General features: G+C 39.6%; 1 protein-coding gene across 2 annotated transcripts; it reads right to left on the bottom strand.

The window, feature by feature from the left end:
- Positions 1–431: 431 nt before the first annotated feature.
- LOC114561053 (guanine nucleotide-binding protein subunit alpha-11) lies at positions 432–18,289 on the bottom strand. 2 transcript variants are annotated; one of them, XM_028586711.1, is made up of 8 exons: positions 18,206–18,289; positions 17,720–17,881; positions 14,090–14,274; positions 13,604–13,758; positions 11,717–11,845; positions 9,762–9,891; positions 6,917–7,070; positions 432–2,587 (listed from the first exon to the last, which is right to left on the bottom strand). In XM_028586711.1, exons 2-8 carry the CDS (start codon positions 17,868–17,870, stop codon positions 2,382–2,384), a joined length of 1,110 nt encoding a protein of 369 aa, XP_028442512.1. In that variant the 5' UTR covers positions 17,871–17,881; positions 18,206–18,289; the 3' UTR covers positions 432–2,381. The 2 variants fall into 2 exon arrangements, with proteins under 2 accessions (XP_028442512.1, XP_028442513.1); XM_028586712.1 differs by having other exon boundaries at positions 17,720–17,892; positions 18,206–18,278.
- Between the last annotated feature and the right edge of the window lie 7,750 nt (positions 18,290–26,039).

Here is a 26,039-nt window from a genome sequence, read left to right as displayed (position 1 = left end):
AAAGTGTCTCTCCTTAATGTGCCACCTGCGTACAAAGGAATCCTTGCAGTCTTCAACCCCAGGAACACACACATACTAGTATATGGGAATGAGTACGGCGTAAAATAATCCCATGTGTCAATCCAATGCAAATCCTACAGTTTTATTATGTGCCAATGACAGCCGTGGCCAGCATATACGTATTATAGGAGTCAGGACAGACATGGATGTAAACGGCAACTTGACGCTTAACTGAGGCATACAACTGCGAGGCGGTAATTCTAGTTCAAACTGCGACTCACAGCAAGCGTGTGATTGCAGCCTGTGAGACCATATTTGTCTTGGTGACAGAGAAAACACATCACACAGACAGGCAAGGAGACTCTGTCCATATCTACCAGGGAAGACAAAGAAAAGCAAGCAGAAGGGTGTGTGTTTAAAAGTTTGTTTTTAATATTAACTAGAAAAACAAATATTAGCCCATTTCCTCCACCCGAGTCTACACAAAATAATACACTCGTCTCCCAATGCCGAAAAAGTAGTTCACTAGACAATCACAGTTTGTGCTGCTGGTAAACAGTATAAAAAAAAACAGCAGTTAAAACTCAAAAATCAAAAGTAGTCAAATTAAAAAGTAGTCATTAGTACATGTACAGTCAAATTGTGTAGCAGTGTATAGATCAAAATACTTTATATACAGTTAACAAAAGAGCAGCCGAAACCACAGAACAGACACATTGTGAGCTAATGTTCGCCTCCCATAGGTCCTTTTAATTTAATTAATTCCAATGTCATTTTCCACTCAACACTCAATGACGCACACTGGGGAGCAGAACTAACATCTCTAATAAATATTATAAAATTCCACTCTCCACACTGGTATGAATAGAGTTTACACTGCCACCTCATATTAATATCCTTTACCCAGTGGATCGGCTGTTGGATTGTTTTTTTTCACCATTATTGATTTGAACTTGCCGTTTGAATCGAGCTGTTTTCTCAGACAGGTCTCATTTCCTTCACTTGTGACCTTTTAAAAACCTGCCAGCCTCCAACTGTGATTTGTGCTCAAATGTATGGTATTGATTTTAATGTAGTGTATTAATTGCGGTAAACGGTGCAGATTCTGCTGCTGGCTTTATTGTGTGTTAAAACTGAATGTTGAAAATTACATTTTAGAGATTATGACCAATTGCATTTTTGAAATATTGAAAAATAGACATTTAGGCACTTTGGGGCCATTAAAAACAATCTCAATAAACATTGACACCTTTTAATTTGATATGCCAAACTTGTTAGCAAACAGTCACCTATTCATACATCGAACAGTTATGGAGCAACATTAGCATTCTTTCACTTTACTTTTAGATCAATCTTTTTGCACACAATAATTGATGGAGACAGATAGGAATATTGCCAGTGTGAGATAACTGTAATCAATAGGGATGTTGGCTCTCTGACAGGAGTGCAGTGTTTGTGAAACAAGCAAATAGTCTGTGGTGATGTTAATCACAGAGAGAAAATCCCCGGATTCAGGATGTCTGATAATAAAAGGTGCAGCAGGTTTTAACTCATGTATTGCCATTATCTTAATAATATAAACAGTTTGTGTGGTTTGTTACACAGAACCATCGGAGAAGCCGTCATTGGAAAAAGTTTGGAAAAGGGCAGGTGATTGGATGAACAATCATTCTATCTAACTCTTGCCGAAGCCAGTCGGGTGAAGGGGAAAAGATCTTTTCAATCGAGAAAGCCTTCAGTGCCGTTCTTTGCTCATCCTTCAATGAAAAAATACTCTCCAGTCGCTGTGACATCACACACACCTAAATCACAACCGTAGCTGCCAGTAGCTCCTCACAAGACGCTGATTGGTCCAAACCGCTGGTGGTTCAGACACAAACGGATTACGTGAAGCCTGAGAGATGAATTTTTGCGTGGTATTGTGAGAATTCAGCTGCCGTGCACTGGTAAAAGTCATTACTCCGTTAATGGCAGCACAACACTTCATTGCATCAATTCAGTTATGGTTTAATTCAGTCACTGCATCACCCAGACACTCAAAATGAGGGGGGCAGGGGGTATCAGAAGTCATTTAAGTCTTGTGTCTCCCAATCTCTCTAAACGTCTTCATGCTTTCTACTTGAGAGAAAGAAGAGGAAGAGAGTGGGGTGGCGAAGGTGAGATAGGAGTACAAACTTGTCCCTTTGTTATCCACTTTGCTTCTTAAGACCTGATGAGGGAGAAGAGGAAGAGGGGTGGACAGAAGCAGGATGGTCTGACTGTTGTTTAAGAAAGAACGTAGAAAAAGAAGTAACATTTTGGCCTTCATCAGTAGAAGTAAATAGTGCCAAGAGAGTCTAGGACCAGTGTTTTGCTCCTGTGTTTTACCACTGTTTAAATGTTCAGATGACTCCGTAGTCCCTGAGAGACTTGAGTAGCACCGTGTCCTTGACGTCGCTGAAGACTCTGCGTATGTTGCTGGTGTCCGTGGCGCAGGTGAAGTGCGGGTAGAGAGTCTTCCACTCGTCCCGGTTGTCGTGGTTGGTGGCCTGCTGCTCGTACATCTTGCGGATGTAGTTCTTGGCATCCTCGGCGTCATGCCTCTTACCTGGTAACAGAAGTGAGAAGCAGATGAGAGATGGATGGGGACAACAAAGAGGTAAAAGATGGACTGTTCTTATATAGCGCTTTTCTAGTCTCAACGACTCCTGAAAGCGCTTTAACATTGTACAGGAACCATTCACCATTCACACACATTCGTACACTGTGGCCGAGGCTGCCATACAAGGTGTCACCTGCTCATCAGATAATTAGTCACACACATTTACACTCCGATGCGCAGCATCGGGGGCAACTCAGGGTTCAGCGTCTTGCCCAAGGACACTTCGACATGGGACTGCAGGGCCAAGGATTGAACCACCAACCTTCCGATTGGCAGGCAACCACTCTACCACTGAGCCACAGCCGCCCCCCAAATGAATTATCGTTGGGTCAATTCAGTCGGTGCCTAAAAAGTATTTAATTCGGTACCCAGCTCTAGCAACATGACTTGCGTAAACATACACGGCACTTTCCTAAAGCCAAATGGCGTGTTATCTGTACGCATTTTGAGCTTTCCACGTGTATAGTCACGTGGCGTCTTATCGCGAGAACGTGTCGTACTATCGCAATAACGTCACGCGCTGTAAAAAAAAAAGGTTGGGTTTAGGAAAAAAGAACATTGGGAAAGGCTTTAGTAACAAAAAAACCCGACAAAAACACGATGGTGACCAACGTCACACGCTTACGAAAACAAACGGTTGGGTTTAGGAAAGAAACAATGGGGAAGGCTTAAAAAAAAAAGAAATAAAAAAAAAAAGGTTGACAAACACCACACGCGATCCCGGATCTCCTGGGTGAAAGTCCTGTGTTTTACCCATCCACCAACCCAACCAACTTCCCTCGGCAGACTTACATCCTTTCATACTACTTGCTACGGCGAAAATTCACACGTAATGTAGGTCAGTGGCGGCCAAACGGCGTTGATAAACACACTAAAAAGCAATTATGCGTCTTGATAACACGCAAAAACGGCATACGAATTGCCGTGTCATACATACGCCACTTTATGAGATCAGTCTGGCTCTAGAGACTAGAATAAAGATAACCAAGTTCCTCTTCACTCTGTAAGTTCTCAACAATCTTGTTACCTGAGAAAAAGTTCTGTTTTATAATTTTCCAGCTGGTGTAATTTTCTCTGATAAACAGCAGTTGCAGCTCACAAGTGCAAATTGAATGGGAATATGATTAAAGGCAGTTTTCATCACCAAAGGAATGGAAATCAATTCTTGGGGATGATGGTCATTTTATTGAGTTTTCTTGTTCATTATTTCAGAAAATACAACTTAGTCATTACTTGATAACTACCTCTGTCATGTCATCAGGATGTCGGGATGTTGTAAGAGCAAATGCTGAAGCACTGACGGATAGCGTGCATGATAAAAACTTGGAGCATCACAACATCATTACACAAAGGCAACGCAAGTCAGAGCATTGAGTGTGTGGGGGGGGTCCTGTTTGTAGGGCTGCAACTAATAATTATTTTTGTTTAAACTATGCAATATAGTGCAAATCAAAAGTTTACAGTGACGTCCTCCATGTGGCTGTTGTGTTCAACCAGCAGTGCACAACTCAAAGATATTTAATGTACCAAACTAGAATTGCAACCGTTCATTTATTAGTCAATCAATAAAACTGGCAACTTTTTTGATAACTGATCATTTAATAATTAGTCTTTTTTATCTCAAATTTCAGGATTTGATGCCTTTCTTGGTCGTATTTGATTAAACCAGACATTTTGGGGTTTTTGACTTGTGGTCAAATAAAACAAGCTAAGACATTTTACACTATTTTCTGACATTGATTGAAAATACTTGTTAGTTGCAGCCCTACATTAAAGGTCCCATGACATGGTGCTCTTTGGATGCTTTTATATAGACCTTAGTGGTACCATAATACTGTATTGGAAGTCTCTTTCCCGAAATTCAGCCTTGGTGCAGAATTACAGCCACTAGAGCCAGTCCCACAATGAGCTTTCCTTAGGATGTGCCATTTCTGTGTCTGTAGCTATTGAGGTGGAGATGGGGGGGCAAGGTGAAGGGTGGGGGTGTGGCCTTGACCAACTGCCACTTTGCTCGTTTGAAAGCCATGATGTCTCTCTATCATGGGTGGGCCAAATTCCCTTAACCTTCCTCCTTATGACCTCATAAGGAGCAAGATTCCAGATCGGCCCATCTGAGCTTTCATTTTCTCAAAGGCAGAGCAGGATTCCCAGGGCTCGGTTTACACCTATCGCTATTTCTAGCCACTGGGGGACCATAGGCAGGCTGGGGGAACACATATTAATGTTAAAAAACCTCATTAAGTGAAATTTTCATTTTCATGCCATGGGACCTTTAAACAAAAACATGTTTGCATCAACAGACTAATCATTTAATTGACTAATCATTTCAGTACAAGTCCAATCCACCAAGTTTCTGACTGTGTTATGGTATGGTATTGGACTGCAGGGCTACTAAAGAAATGTAGCCTTCACATGTAGTTACAGCAGCAGCAAGAAGGGCCACACAGGAACACGGCAGCATTAGAAGTAAATAACAGTAAATAGCAGCCAGAGGTAGGAACTAGGAACTGCTCAGAGTTGTCATTAAGGTTAAATTGACATTAAGGAGCTTGACCCTGTGTGAGTCATTGTTTTTCCCTGTCAACTCTGATGATAAAACATTGTACAGAGATACACACACGCACAGAAACACACACACACACACACACACACACACACACACAGTTGCAAATTAGTCACTTCCAGGTACATGGTGTGCTTAATGATGTGGCTGCAGCCTGTAGCTCTGCTGGTGTGAAAGGCTGTACAGCGTTGCCCTAACAGTCCCCACCTCCCCCCGACCTCCCTCTGTTACCCATGGCAACCACAGAGAGATACTGTGCTTCCCGCAAGCCTTGCACCCCCACAAAACCCTGGGTGTACATGTGTGAGAGGTGTGTGTGTGTGCAGGGTGGTAATTAGTGACTGCCGGTGATTATTTGTGTGTGTATGTGTGTGTGTGTGTGTGTGTGTGTGTGTGTGTGTGAGTGAGAGATGCTAGCTAAAAAAGATATAATGATTGCTGGCTTTGCTGACACCAGGACAACAGCGATGGAGGGTTCAGAGTCAGGGACGCACTGTGACCGAAGTCACTGCAAATTTTTCTTTTAATACATTATTCTGAGCGGGTGCAGCAGGATGTGATGAGATAGTTGTGTGCCGGAGGAAAATTGGTTGGAGGAGCAAAACAACATCTCTACCATCTTTGGTCTTGGACATGATTCTGTCCACACTGTGATGAGAATACACACCTGCAGACTTGCTGCAATTGTGGTTGTTGATGGTGGTGAAATGTGCTGCTGATTCGGCTCTGCCCCCAGGCTTTCCCTCGAATACTGTTGTAATTTCCAGTTTCAACCCCAACTTTGAGCTTCACCAAAGCCTTGGATTTGGTTTAGAAATGTTGGACCTGGTTTATTGTGTCAGTGTTCCCACCAATATTTAAGCCAAAATCCACAATCATAAACACTTCCATACACACACACACACACGTACATATGTTTGTACTATATACGTATATAATGTATGCATGTTAACTATTACTAGTATTAGAAACTAGTATTTTCCTCATTGATTAATCGACTCATCATTTGGCTTGAGGCTCTGTGAGACTGTACTTAGTGCCCTAAGCTAAATGCTAATGCTAGCATCATAATTCTCACAATGACATTGCTAACATGTTAATGTTATTCAGCAATTTTTATTGTTTATTTAAGTGTATGTGTTATAATTGGGATTTTTTTTGTTGTTGCCCAGATTGCTGTATAGTGTTTGTTTAGTGTTTAATGTGGTGTGTTTCTCACATGGAAAAACAATAAAAACTTGAATTACAAATAAAATAAAAGGTTATTCAGCTATGAAGTTAACCGTTTTTACCGTGTTAGCATGCTAACATTTGCTAATTAGCACTAAACATGTACAAAGTACAGCTGAGACTGATGGGAATGTCATCAGTTTTTGCAGGTATTTGGTCATAGGACAAAGACAATTTACCTGCTTTTGGTGCTAGGAGGAAATATAAATCACCAAAGTTATTACTATTCATCATGAGGGGGGCCTGAATGTCTGTACCAAATGTCATGGCAATACATCCGATAGTTATTGAACCCCCCCCAAAAAAAACAAATCGTGGTGCAAGAGTAAAAATCAGGGAACACTAAAATCATTAGGATTAATCCCCTGAGGACCACGAATGTCCATACAAAATATCAAGGTTATTGTTAAGATATTTCAGTCTAAAAAGTGGTGGTTATTAGTATGTAATATAACCTCACTATAAATGCATCCGCAGCTTACCCGTGAAGCTGGGGAAGTATTTCTGCAGGTCAGAGGTCAGGACTTTGTCAGCCAGGATGTCAGTCTTGTTGAGGAAGAGGATGATGGAGGTGTTTAAGAACCAAGGAGAATGGATGGTGGTGTAGAACAGAGCCAGACTCTCACGCATACGGTTCTGAAGACAGAGACAGAGACAGAGTCAGATATCATACTGGAACCTGCAGCACTCCTGTCCTTCAGCTCAATATAGAGGCTTTGTTGTAGATAAATAAATTACAACAGTCTCCCAGTTTTTGAGAGATGATTTCGACTTGAAGAGAGAAAGACACGATTTCTCAGGAATGGCAAGACAGATTTGGATGTCTGGGGACGAAGCAGAGAGGAAAGCAGTCCTTTAAAGAGAGGGGGGGTTAATGGGGGTCTGAGCACACGGACCACTGTGGAGGTTAATGAATGTGTTGGCAGACTAAAAAGTGGCTAGGTGAGATAAACGGCTTAGTGACAGGATGGGAGAGAAGGACAAACCGAAAGCGACAGAGGGCTGGAGAGGCTGAGAAGAGAGAGAAAAAGAGAGAGAGAGAGAGAGAGAGAGAGAGAGAGAGAGAGAAAGAGGAGGGGAGGAGTTTCTTGTGCAAGAGTGAAACCTGCTGGTAGACGGATGAAATTACTGCAGTGAGAAAACGTTTGGACGAGAGACACAAGAGAAAATGGACAGATGTATCCCACAGCTTCAGTTACTGGTTAATTTAAAGATTTAGATTTTTATTTCGAAACATCAAATCAGTTGATCAAATAGAATGCATTGTTACAGATGAAATTACCAAACTGTATATGAAGCAGTTAAAATAAAATCTGCCTTGACCAATGACATAGTTAACAGGCTGTTCATATGTTAATGCAGCAGTAATAATAATGCAATAATATATACGGCTGCAATCACTTTAATAACAATCATTTTAATAATCGATTATTGCTTAGTTTATAAATTATCATAAAATAGTGAAAAATATCCTGACAATACTGCACTATAGAGTGCTTTCTGGTATTACTACTTTCACTTAAGTAAAGGGTATTTGTTCTGACATACAGTACAGGCCAAAAGTTTGGACACATCTTCTCATTCAAATGCGTTTTCTTTTATTTTCATAACTATTTACATTGTAGATTCTCACTGAAGGCATCAAAACTATGAATGAACACATATGGAATTATGTACTTAACAAAAAAGTGTGAAATAACTGAAAACATGTCTTATATTTTAGATTCTTCAAAGTAGCCACCCCTTGCTTTTTTGTTACAGTTTTTTTCGATTGCTAAACAACAGTGGGCACAACTGGAGTCACATGTGCAAAACTCAAACTACAGTCTGCACTACCAACAGTCACCTGAGCTAAACAGTTCACATCAGCTGCAAAACAGGCTCAGTGCAGCCAAACACTATGCACAAGCCTCACTGAGATAACACACACTGTCACTCAGAACACACTGAGGGTAAAAACACTAGCGTCAAACACCAATACACAAATTACAAACTTTTTCATCTTTACAGTTTGAACAATTTGAGTGACTTGACACTACTCAACAGTTTATTTAAGGAAAAAATATAGATTGTATAACATACCAATTTTTACATAAGGTAAAAAAGAAGGCATGAAAATCAGCAGTTTTCTTCAATATAGTATTTTGTTTCTAGTAATTTATGGAATTACTGGGGGAAAAAAACTAAAGGTACATACGTAACAGTACCAAAGAATAGTGTGACTAATCCTGCCTCTCTCCAGCATCATGTGGCAAGTTTTCTTCATCACACTGGATGTCTGCATCATCTCTAAATACAAATTAATGTGGTGTTTCTATTGCTTTCACCTCCATTACTTTCTGAAAAACAGTAAGAACGCAGTTTTACTATTGTAAAAATATAGTGTTTTTCACTTTTTTTTATAGCTGTGTATATAACCTCAGACATCTTACTTGGACATATTGGTATCTTTGCTCTTTTACCTGTTTCTCTCAAACAGTATAGTGTATAATTGTTTCATTCTTATTTGGTGTTTGTATACAGTACAAAAAAAGGCTTTCTGAGCTTTCTCTGTATAAATACCATATATGTTCACTAACTAGTCTAAAATAAGACACCTACTTAGGCTTTCAGCTTCAATTGCAATCAGCAGTGTTTGATAGGCACCAGACTGAAATCTATTCTGTTTTGAATGTGTGGTTAACAGTTTTGACAGCAGTGTCTTAGCATTTGAACAAAGTGCTGTAAATCTACAGTGTTGCGCACGTTGTGGTTAAAGTCATGGGATAAGTGTGTAGAGTTCTGAAAACTGTGTTCAAGCAATGAAAAACGAACTAGAGTTTGGTCCACATGAACTGCTGCTGTGCAGACTGTAGTTAGAGTTTTGCACATGTGACTCCAGTTGTGCCCACTGTCGTTTAGCAATCGAAAAAAAACTGTAATAAGGGAAAAAATTCCACTAATTAACTCTGAAAAAGCACACCTGTGAAGTGAAAACCATTTCAGGTGACTACCTCATGAAGCTCATTGAGAGAACACCAAGGGTTTGCAGAGTTATCAAAAAAAGCAAAGGGTGGCTACTTTGAAGAATCTAAAATATAAGACATGTTTTCAGTTATTTCACACTTTTTTGTTAAGTACATAATTCCATATGTGTTCATTCATAGTTTTGATGCCTTCAGTGAGAATCTACAATGTAAATAGTCATGAAAATAAAGAAACACTTTGAATGAGAAGGTGTGTCCAAACTTTTGGCCTGTACTGTATGAGGGTGTTTCTATTATTTTGTCCACATTCTGCTGTGGTAGACCGTGTGAGGGACATAGACAAATCTCTCTGTGCTCTTACAATGGTCTCTCTCTCCTCCAGGACCTGGTCGTACTCGCTGAGGGAGGCCAGGAAGATGAGGGAGGTGACGTTTTCAAAACAGTGAATCCACTTCCGACGCTCCGACTTCTGACCGCCCACGTCCACAATCCTGTCAGGGACCGGAGCAGAGGGAGGAAGGAAAGGTTTAATAGGGCACGAAAAAAAACAACAGCTTGACTCAAAACTAGCAACCAATCGGTGCTAATGCTGTTCAAATTACATTACATGTCATTTAGCTGATGCTTTTATCCAAAGCGACATGCTACGTGTGTCAGAGGCCGCAACTATGGGTTAAGTGTCTTGCTCAGGGACACATTGGTTGATGCATCGCAGTGGGAATTGAACCCAGATCTCCCACACCAAAGGTATGTGTCGCATATATATATATATATATATATATATATATATATATATATATATCACTAAGTATTTAGACTGACATGTTCGGTTGTTTTGGTTCTGTACTCCACATATGAAATGACTGTTTACCTGATATGAATGAAAACACACTCAAATTAAAAGTGGAAGTCAGAGCTTTAACCCCCCACGTTGCTAAATGTCTCGACAGAACCCTGAGATATTCTGGTGAACAGATAATGAACAATTAGAATGGTTGTTTAATTTTGATGTGTGAAAGTTAGCTCACTTTGTCTCAAAAGCCGGGGAAAGAAGTCAAGATGGACTATTTAAAGGGGCTGTGGTCGACATTCAGAACATTAATATGTAGCAGCAAAGAAATATTTGTTATGAAAAGATATAGTGGAGTAATGGCGTCCTGAGCAGAGAATTAAGTCACACTCGCTCTGTGTATTGTAATTTAAACTTCTGCGTTCTTTGTTTTGATAGCCGGTCCGGCCGCGTGTGCACGTGGCCATGAAAAAATGTGGGTATTTCATTTATTGGGGAATGGTCTGTGAGAGCCGTGTGGAAGCAATCCCAGCCCACTGTTTTTTTTCAGTACTTCAAGTTAGGGCTTTGCAATTAATCAAAATGTAATCGTGATTATGATTTTGGCTCCCAATGATCACAAAAACAGAATAATCGCGAAAAACGATTATTTAGCTCATTACGTTTTGCAAGTAAACTCTTATTTTCTCTTGTGTTTTGAATGAAAAAATAAAGTTTCAATAGAAAAAGTATTAAGGCAAAGTTCACAGTTGTATGTGTTTTTTTTACTGTTGCTTTATTTAACTTTTTCCACTGTTTTTTAAGTTCAATAATTACAACATCTTTCCAGAAGTCAGCGAGTAATCGTGTTAAATTATCGTGATTTCAATATTGACCGAAATAATCGGGGCTATATTTTTTCCCATAATCGAGCAGCCATACTTCAAGTACAGACGTTTCATTAGTATTTACTCTGATTTTTCCAGTATTATATAGTGTATGTTTCTGTCAGTGATTTATTCATCCTGTTGAGGGGTTAGGGGTTATGAAGGTCTAAAAATGTCATTGTGACAATTATTCTTTACTTTTGACTTTTTTTCTCGATCTGGCTTTGATGAATTTGTGGTGTCTTGTACTCTATGTGTGTGTGCAGGCTGGGCACAGCCTTATCCAATGTGCTGGAGTACAGAGCCAAGACAAACCATAATGATTTAAGAGCAGGTGTCATTTAATTTGGGAACACAATGTTCCTCTAAAAGTAAACTTTGATCTTTGTCTGCTCAGCTGTAGTCAGATCCCGCTCTGGTTTCAGAAAGATACAATACTAACACGTTATAAATAAACACAGAGCTACACCTCACTTTCCGGCAGGGGCTTTGTACAGACTTGACAGAAATGTGATCCTGTTGCATCCAAACAGGCATAAGCAGACAAAGCCCCTGCATGAGTCAATAGTGTTTTTGTTTTTGTTTTTTTCACCACGCAGTGAATAGTGTCTGTATTAGATTTGTCCCTCTTGACAGGTTGGTAATCTGAAGACTGGCCACCTTAGTGTGATGGTCTTGATGATGAAGGAGTAGTCGTGGATGCCCGTGGTAGGGAATCGAACTCGCAGCACGTCCTGTTCTGTGGGGATGTAGTCTGGGGCGGAGATGCGGTCCAGGTTACTCATGTAGCTGAAGGAGAGAAGAAGGAAAGAGAGAGTTTTTTACAGCGGCGCTAAAGAGCCTGTGTTTGACACAACGGGAGAACGCCAGTAAAACGTTTTGTCTCTGTTTACACGCCATCCATCGACCATGTAAAACAAACTGAAGTGACACGAGATATATGACTACAAAAAAAAAAACGTGATTAAAAAAAATACAAGAAGGGAGCGGAGCGAGTCCATATCACCCTGTTGACAGACGACGGCTTTATGGCCCGTGTTGATACAAGCTGTCATTAGCTTCTGCCTGTGTTTTCTCATGCACACACCGCGATGACTGGGGTTCTGGGTAAACACTGGACAGAGCAGCAACAGAAAAGAGAAAACAGGCTGACTCTTTGTTCTGGGATACATCAGATACTTTGAGCGTGAGGCTCACGCCCACTGTATGTTAAACCGTTTCATGTTAATTGCCGTATAAAGACACATTACAGAGTGGGTAGCTCTGTACTGTGACTTTTTCAGATTTTCCTTATCAGTTTAAAAGATAATTCATGCCAGTCTAGCAAGACAGTTGGCTGTGCTTCCTTAAATACTCTTTGATCAAATGGTGGTTTCAACTTGGATGAAAAATGGCTGGATACACTCCAGTAAGCAGAGAACTAGCTCCCTCTAGTGGTTTCAGTACAAAATACAAAAGGCCAAAACGTATTCTGAGTGCTATGATGACAGACGAGGAGCATGTGGGGCTGGAAAACAAAAAACAAAATTAAACACAAAATGAGGCTATGTCAACAACAAAAAGTATCCCTTCTTTTAAGAACTCTCTTGAAATGACAAAAATAAAAATAAAAACTACAACCGAGAATATAAACAGACTTAAAAATAAAAAAAGGACAACAAATAAGTACATACAGCTTCCTTACTTTTTCATTTAAAAGACTCAACAGTTAGAAAAGCAAAAGCTTAAAACAACAACCATTTTGTTTTTGGTGTGTATCTACTTGTGAGTTTTGGTACAAAGGTCAGATGTGGCATAAACAAACAATACAAACCATATGTCGCCACACGTTCTCTTGTCATACATTAGATGGTACCGATACTGTGATGTTACCGCTGCAGTTGTGTCCTTACTTTACTACAGATACAATATTTAACTTCTGGACCTGTTTAGCCTTTTTTCTTACGTTCTGATTATTTGGTTTATGCCTATTTGATATTAGAATGATGGCACATATTGTTGCTTATGTTAAAGCACTTATTGCTAGTGCTATCTAGCCATGCAGATGAAGACAAATGAACAATTGTCAACAATTTCAGTCATTTTTTATTTTGCTGCTTTTATTTGTCCTATATCATGGTAACTTAAATATCCTTGTGTTTTGAACTTTTGGTCAGACAAAACAACCAATTTGAAGACGTCACCTTGGAATTTTTTGACATTTCATAGATTGAACAAATAATCACTAATGAAAATGAACGTAATATACGCTTTGAAACCACTAAGACTCTTTGCACTTACAAAGTGTTTTAATCTCGGAAGTCTCTTACTTTGTCTCTAAAGTGTGCAGTAAATACATATACAGGACAGATTATTTTTGTTATTGATTCCTTTTTTTCCCGTCTTGTAAAACACTGTCTATCATGGATTCCTGTGTTGTGATGTCATCTTTGGCAACTTGCTGTGAAAGTGTTTGATCATGATTGCCCTCTGATTGCCAGCCTTAACTCAGGGTGTGGTATTACAGTGTAGAGTGCTAGGACTTTAACTGCGACACAAGCTACTCACTATTCAGTGGAGTCCAGGAGCTGGTACTCGCAGCGACGGCTGTAACAGACCTGGATGCCCGAATCCGCCCACAGGCGGCGGATTGCGTCAACGTATCCGCGCTCCAGTTGGCGGATCTGCACCGTGTTTATGTCCTGCAGCCACTTGGCGTAGATCTGAAAGAGAGCGAGAGACTCGGCATATTAGATTTTGTGCTGTACCGTGTTTGTGACGTTTTACAAAACCCTGTATCTGACTGTCGCAGGTTTTCTTTATGTTTATGGGAATACGTTACTTTTCTTCTCTTCTTTTTATAGACTACAACATGCACAGTGTGTGTTTCTGTGCAGCCGTGTTTAATGCCTCTTGTTTAATGTGGGCACAATCGCGTGACTCTAGTGAGTGCACTTGCCCTGATGCCCACACACGTGTGTTGATGTCTGTGTTTGTAAGTGTGTGCGTGCGTGCGTGCCTTCATGTGTGTTTAGGTCTATGTTATGTGTCTACCTCGTTCTCAGGGTTGAAGTAGGGGATATTGAGTGTGGCCATGGCTCCTATCATGGCCTTCATGGCTGTGAGGATGTTCTGGAAGATGCATTTGGCAAAGGTCCTCCTCTCCTCCTCTGAGAAGCCTCGTCCGTGGATGATCCTCATCTGTCGGATGAAGGTGGTTTTTCCGCTCTCCCCAGTACCTGAGGAAATAATAATGACAAAATGTTTTATACACAGTACGACTCTGTCAACAGGGCAGCTCCGAGCTTAGCATCGTCGCCTCACTGTTTGTTGGTGTGGGCCTCTGTTTATTCATGTTCTACTTTATGGGTTTCCTCCATGTTTTCCAGCTTCCTCCCACTGCCCAAAGACTTGCAGGTCAGGTGACCTGTAGGTGTGAATGTTTGTAATTGTAAACGGATAGATGAATGCGATTTAAAAATGGTCACTAAAACGTGCCATACGTCTCTCCACAGTGGGATCTATCTGAAATGTGAAAATGTTAGAAGAGCTCTAAATATTTGACTTCATTTTAGGTTCCAGTTTTTATGGGGTTAATGGTCTGAAATACTGACTAGATTTTGCTCAGAGCGATACACCCACAGAAAATTATCCCATCAGCTCTACGTAGGGATTTAGCGTCGTTCAGCTCATTGTTTTGGTTTTTGTAATGTGTTGGTTTGGTTCATTCATAAAAGCTCCCACTGTACGCTACCTGCTCAGCATAAAACAGTTAAAGCTAACGACACGCTGGTGAACACAGTGGAGCGTTTAGCAGCTAAAAAGCCAGATATTTCCCTCAGTCGGTAGAGACCAAAACAGAGCTAAAAGGAGAGTGAATTTACCCTGTCGCCTGAAACACAACTCCAAATAAATGTTATTGTTGCTGTGCGTCTGCTGAATGTGTAAAGGAGCAACTGTATTTTAACTTTATAAGGACAATGTTGTGTTTAAATGTTGTGTCCCGCTGCACCAAGTGGCCAAAATATACACTACCAGTCAAAAGTTTGGGGTCACTTAGAAATTTCCTTTCCACTCCATTACAGACAGAATACCAGCTGAGATCAGTTGCATTGTTTTTTTTAACCAGGGCAGCAGTTTTCAGATTACAGTATGTGCTTGCATAATTGCAAAAGGGTTCTCCAATGTTTTCTCAGTTTTTTAAAATGATATCAGATTAGTAAACAGAATGTGCCTTTGGAACATTGGATGAATGGTTGCTGATAATGGCCAATGTAGATATTGCATTAAAGATCAGCCACTTCTTTCTACAACAGTCAACAACCCTTTTGCAATTATGTAAGCACATAATGTAATCTGAAAACTGCTGCCCTGATTAAAAAAACAATGCAACTGATCTCAGCTGGTATTCTGTCTGTAATGGAGTGGAATGGAAATTTCTAAGTGACCCCAAAGTTTTGACCGGTAGTGTATATAAAAAATGCAGCTTTGAAGTAGCCAGAAGAAAGATTCAACCTTAAATTGTTGTATGAATAAAAAATATTAAATAGATTTCCTGTGTGTTTCCTGCTATGAAGAGTCAAAATGAATGCTGCAAAAACAGTTTGTTTTTATTTAAGTGAATAGTTGTGCGGGCTGCTATTAAATGATTAATTAAAACTCTTTAGGAAAGAACAGTTGCCGTAAAATACAAGTTGTCAGAAGCAGAATTTCAACAAGACTATACTGTAACTACAGCGTCGTTTCTCAGCTACTTCTGCAGTGAAGGGATGAAAAGATAACAGCCCTTAAAATGGGTAAACCACAACAAGGACAAGGTGACACAGTTTAACCGGATGTTACTCTAATAAATGCACATTTTCTCTTCGCTGTTCATTTTCAGCCTCAGAGATTAAAATCAAATAGTGCCTGAGATTATAAAAGAAATATTGAATTATTTTTATTTTAATGAATATTGTGTTGATAACTTTACAGCTTCCTTTTTATTTCATCTATATTTCTGTATTTCATAACAAGTTGTCTGTGTGTATAGTGCTCCACACACATGTATGGGGAGGTTGACAGGCTGCAGAGCAACACCACCTCCAGTCGTGATTTAGTTGCTGTTTAGAGTTCTGCCTGGTGCTTTTTAGATGTGTATCATTAAATCAGCCATTTTTGCAAGAGGAAACTAAAGCTCTTATTATTGCACCAAACACTTTGTTGTAATTTCTCAACACTGCTTTCAGGGAATAGCATATAATCCTCCAACCAGGAATTTCTTTCTGTCTGTTTCCGTACACAAACATTTGTTTTCTGTCATTCTACAACATGATGAAGGAAATAAGACACGGAAATAATTCGATATTATTGTTTACTGTCTCTCCATATCATTGCAGGGTTTCCCCCAGTGAATTTACCAGAGGTGGTAAAGCAAGTGTACATAAGGCAAAGACAATAGGCTCGTTTGAGATGAGACAGGTCTGCGCAGAATTGATCACCGGCGATCGCCGCCCAATGCATGGCGGTTAGATTTGTGTCCGACTTGATCCCGACTTGCTCTGATGTCATGCACACGTGGGCAACGATAACCTCACGAGATCAAGGCGGCCGCAGGTTTGAGACGTAGGCAGCGCAATTGCTTTTCACTGACTGCAAGACCCAGGCGGGCCCAGGGCATGATGGGAGACGCCTGGCTCTCAGCTGCTCTAACAGCTGATTGGTTCAGAATCGACTTGACATGATGACGTTTTATATAAACTTTTTATAGTTTTTGAATTGGAGGGATTTTAATTGCCATTTCTCTGATTTAAAGGCATAGGCTATTCTGTACAGAACACATGTTGTGTGGCTGATAGTTACGTTTAGAAGTCAGAGAGACTAAATCCGTTCAGATTACGGATCGTCTACTGTATGTTGTGTATTAACATCAACACCAGATCACAGGTAGAGCATTTTGAGAGCTACTCTGTCTTTATAAAACAGCTGGAGATTGTGTACAAGCTGATATATGGGTCTGATAACATTTTATTTAAATCGGAATCGGACCTAACAGGATGTGAATGTTTCTGTGACTTCCTATTCAGCCTGAAGGCTGCTGGAAACGGATAGAAACTGTCCGACTTGACAGCAGATTTTTGTCACCGCCCCCGGCTGCTGCCGCCTACTCTCGTCCACTTCACAGGCGAGGCGCAGTTCATCTCCAACGAGCCTTATCAGTTAGCAAACTAGTTGCTGATCAATTGTCTTGATTAATCAACTAATAATTCAGCCTTATGCCCCCTTTAATTCACCCATTAATACTCTGTACCTGTCAGCTGTGTATATCTGACAGCTGAAAGCATCAAAGCACCGCTGCTGCCAATTAGGTCATCAAAAAGTCATCCAACCAGCTATAAAGTGGGCCTGTAGGTTATACCACTCAAATACCAATCTGGACCATTCATACTTGCAGGGTGACACATGCTTTACATAGTTTTCTCAGTCAGCTGCTGTGAACTACCAAACAAACAGGTCAAGCAGTTGGAATTAGCATAAAGGGCGTTTCCTTTACTTTTGATTTTCTGTCAATTTCATTTATTTTGCTTAATAAATATATTTGCCATCACTGATTTTGTTGTTGTTGCTGCGGTTACTCTCACAGGCCTCATACTGCCATCATTAATGTAAAAGATGAACAAAGGTGCTCTGTGTCCAGTCACTGACCCAGCAGGAGAATTTTAATTTCCCTTCTCTGCTTCTTCTTCTGCTGCTTGAGGATCCTCTCGATCTCTCTGTCCACAGCGATGGTCGTCTTCTCCTCCTCGGATAGAAAGCACATACACGTGCGGTGGCACCACTGCCAGCAGCCCGCCATGGCCAAAACCACTGAAATGAAACTGTTAATGAATAATCAGCTGCCATGTAATGAGCCGATAAGGACGGACAATAAAATCCTTGTCAAGTTGCCTTTAATTAAGTGTTACTTTGTAGGTAACATTGTATTCATAGCCAAAGCAAACAGGTCAGAGGTTAACTTTAAATGGTGTTTCACACTTTTACAGTGCAGCAGGAGCTCTGCCAGATCAATTCTTTGAAGTAGCCTATTCACCGGGTTGAGTCATTTTCAAATCAACTTCGGCTGCTGTGACAATTGCAGTTTATTCAAGAGGAGTTTGGAAGTTACAAATAGAAGACAATGAAGCGCCTTACCTCCCAGTCAGTCCCCGTCACACTCCGTGAAAACGAGCAGGTAACGTCACACGCTCCGATTGCTTCTCGCGGTCCATTCCCCCCGTGTCCCGGATCCACTTCCACCTGCAGTTATAACAGCTACTGTCGCTGAAGCGCACGAGCGGCGGCACTATCCCGCTGACACGGCAACTGACATGAAAGTTCTTTTTTTTTCCAGCCCACACCAAACAACCTGCAGCTCGGTGAAGTCCACCGTCCGCGCCTACAGAGGAATGCGCAGCTTCTGCGGTGCGCTGGAAACTCTCTGTATAACAGGAATGCGCTCTGGCGAGTCTGCGGCAAGAGAGCAGCAAACAACCGATGCGCCGCCGGAAGTTAGACGATTTTGCCTATAAAATAAGAGCATGTTGCTATTTTACATAGTTCTTAGATAATTGTGCATAAAAGAAACATTTAGATCAGTGTCAAACTCAGTCTCACTAAGGGCCACACTGGAAATGACGATCACAATGAGGGCCAGACATGTTACGTTTATTGACATGCTTTGATTTAACAAAAAAAAGTAAATTACTCACAACAACCTGTTTCACAGCCCAAATATTAAAAACTCTCCACTTCTGGGGGAATTCTGAGTCTCAAAGTCGGCAAATCTGTCAAATTCTGCACGGCAGTGTCACATAATTACAGTATGAAAAACAGTTTGCTGATTTTTTTGGAGTGGTGCACAACTAGTCGGGCCAAAATTTGCTGTGAACATAAATTGAAATGCAGGCGGATCAAAATTTGCAAGGGGGCCGGATTTCGCCCTCGGGCCTTGAGTTTGACACGTGATTTAGATGATGACATGGACTAAATTGCTGGATTTTGCTTATTATTAAAACAATGGAATATATTTGAAAGCATCACATAGGCCTAAAAGTAGTGGTTTAATATAGCCTAAGTCATTTACACGAGTTTACTTAAATACAATTTTATGACACACAGTAGCTATGAGTTGCCATTTTATGCTACTTTATACTTTTATATCAAAGGGAAATAATGTACTTTTTACTCCAGTGCTTTAAAATAAAATAAAAAAAATATGATGCAATTTTCTTTAATAAACTACCTAAAAGAATATAAAAATAGTTAGTCCCACCTCGATTGGCTACAACATTAATATACTGCTTACACATTAACGCATAGGCCTACATGATAATATAACTCACAGGGGCCTTTTTCTGCATGAGTGCAATCATTTGATACTTAAAAGTACATGTTATGTAAAACACTTAAATACTTTTACATAAGTGACATTTTGAATGATTGACTTTTACTTGTGGCAGAGATTTTTTGTCATGCAGGCAAAACACATGCTATGACATCACTGAATTGTGAGCAAACATGCAACATGCTTAAGAAGTAGAATCCATGCAGGGTAGCACAGCAGTATATTTCTGCCCCTTCGTGACTCATTGTTGATACTGTGACCACTCCCCGGGTGTATTGTTCCAAAGTAAATAAGCTGGTCACGAGTGTTGTCATGACGTCTGCATGAGGTGAACAGATATGACAGAATACACAAAGCCAAAACCGCTGTATGTGTTGAATAATAAATTTGATATAATAGCCTGTGAATGTAGCTGGAAGTCACAGGACCTAAGTTCCCGGTTAGGATGTAGCTAAGCTAGTTGGAGTCTGTTTTGTATGTCTTTAAAAGGCAAAACGTCTAACAAGTCAAATGGCAAATGCTAACTGTTTGTGTCAATTTTGGTTATTGTTCATTGTTCTTTTGCATGTGTTATCTGTTATTCTGTTCCTAATGTCTTTGCACAAGTATAATTAAAAAAGAAAAGAAAACAAAGGGCTTTTTATACAGGCATTTTTTTTTAAATAGAGATTATCTCTGTCTAACTTGTTGGTATTTAATTTATTTACTTTGGTGTTTTGTATGAGGCTCCACCAAAGTGTTGTGGCTGTTGAGACAACAGCATTATTATGAAAAGCTTATACCGGAAGCTCTTACTCTCTCAACTCTGGTTTGACAGCAGCATGAATCAGAGTGCTGCCTGCGGATAAAGTTTCGGCTGCTTGTTGCTGCGGAGTCTCGCCTGTTTCATGTTTCAGTTGAGCTCGAGTTAAATCACGGACACAGAAGTTTCACTGAATTATTATTAATCAAATAATGAAAGTTTAAACTTTACATTGCCAGCTTTCAGCTCATAACATTTCAATATAGGCTATTAGGCTATTTATTATTTTATTATTTTGTACGTTTGAAACCTTTAGTTGATCTTATTTCAAAAATATTAGTAGTAGGCCTATAGCCTGGCCTACTGCAAACACATTGTATAAGTGCCTGTAGGAGTGATTTTGTTGTAGTGCAGCACTTTATGAATCACCCTGAAAGTGTTTCTGTGGCAGAGATAAAGTGTACAACAGGTATTTTGTCACTCCTCTCGGCTGCTATTTGGGTGTCAATCTTTTGTCTCAGCCAGCAGAACCGGTTGGTCTAAGCCTTCATGGTCTCAGATATTGAGATCACCTGAGCTCTGTATTGCCGTGAGAATAATGTGCTGAAAGACCAAGACAGGTGTGTATGGAGGGGTCTTGTTAGTGTAAAAGCATATGGAATATAATTGTGTAGATGTTGTTCCTGTAAACAAGGCCCTTTGGGATACTTGTAATGTACTTGTAATGTGTGTGTGCGTGTGCGTGTGCGTGTGCGTGTGCGTGTGCGTGTGCGTGTGCACTAAGGCCTATGTAACATATGTTTTTTGTTGAGGATATACATTTGTATTTGGTATACTATTTTCATTAATTAATGTATGTGTGTGTTGTTTTGCTGTGTTCGGAGTTTGTGAAAATAAGTCATACTCAAAAAAAAGATACAAAACTGTTTTTGCAGGGTTTTTTTCAAGAGGGAAAATATATTATTACAGTATTATATGTCAAGATGAAATTGACGTTAATACAAAGAAATTCAGAGAGGAGGGGAGAGACAGTGGGAGAGAGAGAAGGGAAGTGACAGAAAGAGAGACAGAAAGTCTGCATAGCAAGTTGGTGTGGACTGACAGTAACACGAAAGTACCTGTCTCATCCTTACTAGCAAGTTGGATGTTTGTGGTGTTCTTGTGATGGCCGAGGTGAATCTGAATCTGCAAGAATGATACAACACATCGTATAATTGGGTCGGCTCTGTAGGTGTCCTATCATCTTGTGGATGAATCCTCAGCAGCAGGAAGAAGAGTGTGAGGAGACTTTGTCCTCTGTCACTGGCTTCTGTGGGAACCAGACAATGATCAATGATTAATCTGACAATATGACATACTGGAGATGACGGAGCAGCGCAGTCTGTTTCCTTTCATGTTAACTTCACTTCTAACAATTTAAAATACTCTATTTTAATTGGAGTATGCATTGGAGAGAGCCCAGATTAAGCCCCTCGGAGGGTTTTTTGCATCTCTCCATCATATCTTTTATTGATTATGTGTATATTAATCTGCAGTATTTGTGTATGTGTAAACCAATAAACTAAACTAAACAATGAATTAATTTGTGCAAACTGTTGCTCAGCAAGAATAATCATTCAAACACAATTGTTCAAACAGCATTATTGTTTAGGTAAATGCACATTTGCACAACATTAACCCTGCTCATGAGATTCCCTTTAAATATCAACCACAAAACACAATTAAACACTTTTAGAAATGCTCTTTGATTGTTCGCTATACCAAACGGTTACCAACCTTTGACCTCTTTAAAGGAACACGCTGACTTATTGGGAATTTAGCTTATTCACCGTAACCCCCAGAGTAAGACAAGTCGATACATATCCTTCTCATCTCTGTGTGTGCTGTAATGCTGTCTGACGGCTCCAGTGGCATCAGGCCAGCACAGAACATGCAGGTGAATGGTTCCAGCAATCCTACTGCTCCGAATAAGTGACAAAATAACGCCAACATGTTCCTATGTTTACTGTTAGAAGATGGCTGTGTCTCATGTTACGTTGTTTTTTGTACACGCTGTGACTCTACAAATCACAACACGTAAATAGGAACATGTTGGCGTTATTTTGTCACTTTTGTCACAATTTGGAGCAGTAGGCTAGTTGGAACCAGTTACCTGCAGGATCTGTGCTGGGCTAAGCTAATGCTGGAACCGTCAGGCAGCGTTACAGCACGCACGGAGATGAGAAGGGTATGTATGGACTTGTCTTACTCTGGGGGTTACGGTGAATAAGCTAAATTCCCAATAAGTCGGCGTGTTCCTTTAACTACAGCAGCGTTTTGCGACCCCTCAGCTTACATATGTCCAGTGGTGGAAACTAAGTACATTTACTCAAGGACTGTACTACAATTTTACTTTATGTACTTTACTTGAGTATTTCATTATTTTTTTTTTTGTACTTTTTTTATTTAAAGATTGTTTTTTGTTGTGGCATTTTTAGGCCTTTATTTGACAGGACAGCTGAAGACATGAAAGGTTAGAGAGAGGGGGAATGACATGCAGCAAATGGCCGCAGGTCGGAATCAAACCCAGGCCCCCTGCGTCAAGGAGTAAATGGGCTATATATGGGCTCCTGCTCTACCAACGGAGATATCTGGGCGCCCCAAATATTATACTTTTGTACTCCACTACGTTCAGATTAAAAAAAATATTCAATTAAATACAAAATGTAATTAACAGATACATTACTATGTATGTATTAAATTGGATAACTATATGATTTCATTGATCCATTGGTGAAATTCACAAGCTACTTGCAGTATATATAGGTTAAGTCCCACCTTTACCAGCTCTAACATTAAAGTAATGTACATTTTAATGCATCAATAATTATAACTCAATAATTTACATTATTCTGAAATGGACTGTTCTGCATAATGAGTACTTTACTTTTGGTACTTTATGTATATTTTGATGCTAATTTTTTTGTACTTTTACTTAAAGTGACTATATGTAACTTTCAGTTTGTGTTGATTCTAGCGGCCGCTTTGGACAAAAGCGGTAGTGTTTTTACCACACCTGCTGTCGTAAAGGTCTTTTCTTTATGGTGCTTTATTGCCCACTATACATTACCGAGTTAGCGTTATAGGGAGGTCATACAGCTGCGATGTATGTTTTGTTCAGACACAAAATCATTCATTTACAATAAGAGAATAAGATACAGATGCATCGTTGCATTTCAGGTGTTGCAAATGGTAATTTAGCCTACTTTGAGATTATCGTGAGCTAAACCGGGCATCACTGTCACAGCCAAAGCATTAAACTTATATAGCGTATTTCATGAAACCCATGGACGCTTTACACAGGTACAGGGGGACAAGGGAAAAGAAAATGTAGGCCAACACAAACACGGACTAAAATGTAATGTCGACCACTGCCATACAACCACATCGTGCATTGTAAAGTTATTTTATAAATGAAATAGACATATTACATACACAAGGGCCAATTCGGGGAACGTTTTTTGAATCATTTACAATCCCGTAATTGTCTCCATCTGTTGATAGCCCGACCGAGATTGACTCGGTTTCGCCCTTTGTCTTTCACTTTCCCTTTTAGCTTTTAGTTGTTCTAAAATAAAATTAAAATACATTTAGGCCTACATAAAGAAATCTCCTGCTACCTTTTACCTGGCTAAATGCACTAATACAGGCTTTTCCGGTAAAACACTGAAATCTGTGACCCGTCAGAATGTGTTACTGTACCGTCTACCTGCCGTAAATCATTTTTGTGACTTTGCAGTAAAATAAACTGACCCGGGCAGAGGCATTAATCAAAACTATATAAAACGTACTTCTTTTCACCGTTAGTCTCGTTTGCTGTTACAGGTCATTTATGATCATCAGATGGAACATTACACAAAAACGTGTAAATGTTACATATAGTCACTTTAAGTAGAATTTTGAATAAAGGACTTTTACTTCTAACACAGTATTTCTAGACTGTGGTATTGCTACTTTTACTTAAGTATAAGATCTGAGTATTTCTTCCTCTGTTGCATATATCTACATATGAATTGTGAGCAGATACATCAAAGAGTGGCTGTCTCCTCAAGAAAAAATCAATATAGATTTGTGTAAAAGAGCCATGTTTTTCTTCTTTTCTGTCCCATTTATTATCTTGCGACCCCTCAGATTTATCCCGCGACCCCTTGGTGGGCTCCCACCCCCCAGGTTGGGCACCACTGCTGTACAACCGTTTTCCTTATAATTATTCATAGATGGCCAAATGTAGAGTGCATTTTATATAACATTACGCTACTAAGATTTAAACATAATGTGAGGATATTCTTAATTTTAGAAAATGAAACGTGTCAAATATTTGTCCGTTGAATCATGTGGCAGACAGTTCAAAGTGAATGAATAAAGTCAAATAATTTCTGAAGGCGTGTGGCTTTACTGAGATATGGGCAGGTCAAGCCATATGTGTTCTCATGAGTCATGACTGAGGATTCTCCTGATCATACCGAGCATACCAAGAACCAGTTTGCTGTTATCTAATTCGCATTCATTCTTTCAGGTTATATCATGAATCTTTGGCATTTGAGCTTCGGGAGTTTAAACCTTCAAATTGCAAAATATTTATATTTATATCTATTTTTGATATACTTATTGAAATGTTAACGGCATTGAAATGAATTTGAATTTCACTTTATGAGTTTTTTTTAACATTAATATGCGTTCCCCCAGCCTGCCTATGGTCCCCCAGTTAGAAATGGCGATAGGTGTAAACTGAGCCCTGGGTATCCTGCTCTGTCTTTGAGAAAATGAAAGCTCAGATGGGCCAATCTGGAATCTTCCCTTTATGATGTCGTAAGGGGAAAGGTTACCACCCTCCACCTTGCCCCCCTTCTCTCCTCCTCAATAGTATTTAAAGCATTTAAAGTATTTAAAGTATTAGGGGACCACTAAGGTCTATATAAAAGCATCCAAAGAGCACCATGTCATAGGACCTTTATAGGGTAATTGTTCTGATTTACCTGTAGCCACATCCTATTATAATCTAATGCACTCCATCTGTTTCAATAAATGTCTGTGAATGAAGATTTTAATGTGATTTGAGCTTCGAGGCAAATATTTTCCAAGCTTCTTCTCCTAAAGTAGTATTCCGGATATTAAGGTTAGACATATTTTGCTTGGAACAATAAAAGGAAGAGGCTTTGATACAGGTCAAACAAAGACATATCTTATTTTTATGTAAGGATTTGAAGCTTTTCAACATTTTTACCAGATTCCTAAATTATGTTCTATTGAACCTCCCTCTTGCAACTACATCACACATCCAAAAGATGTCACTTGGCTCAACAGTATTGTCTGCCAGCTCATTCATACTGAAAGATTTAGATACATTGACATTGTGCCTTTGATTCTGTCATAATCTCCATCAAAGACAACGGAACAATTGACAGGATGAATAATAAGTCATTAACTGATGTAGAAGAGGAATTTTTCTTTGATCTTAGGTGAATTTATCACTGGAAAGTACAATTGCAAACAAACATTTTCACGTCTACATTCACTTTTTAAAAAAATTTCAAAGTTAACGAGTCTCTCCTGCAGTGGTGGAAAGTGGAAAGTAACTAATGACAAGTATCCTACTTGAGTACACTTTTGATGTTCTTGTGCTTTACTTGATTATTTCCATTTTATGCTACTTTATACATTTTCTTCACTACATTTGAGAGGGAAATGTACTGTTTACTCCACTATCTTGACTTGACAGCTACAGTTACTGTGAAGACTAAGATTACATACACAAATATGATGCAGTGTTACAGATTCAATTCCCAATAAGGTAGTTGAAATTATCTTTCCCCAACATTAAAATCCTGCTTCATGTTCATGCATTAATAATGACAATCCAA

Source organism: Perca flavescens, chromosome 9 (genome assembly GCF_004354835.1).
Source record: "Perca flavescens isolate YP-PL-M2 chromosome 9, PFLA_1.0, whole genome shotgun sequence".
NCBI classification, from domain to species: Eukaryota; Metazoa; Chordata; class Actinopteri; order Perciformes; family Percidae; genus Perca; species Perca flavescens.
Note: the sequence above shows the minus strand (reverse complement) of the source record. Positions and strands in the feature narration are given on the sequence as shown.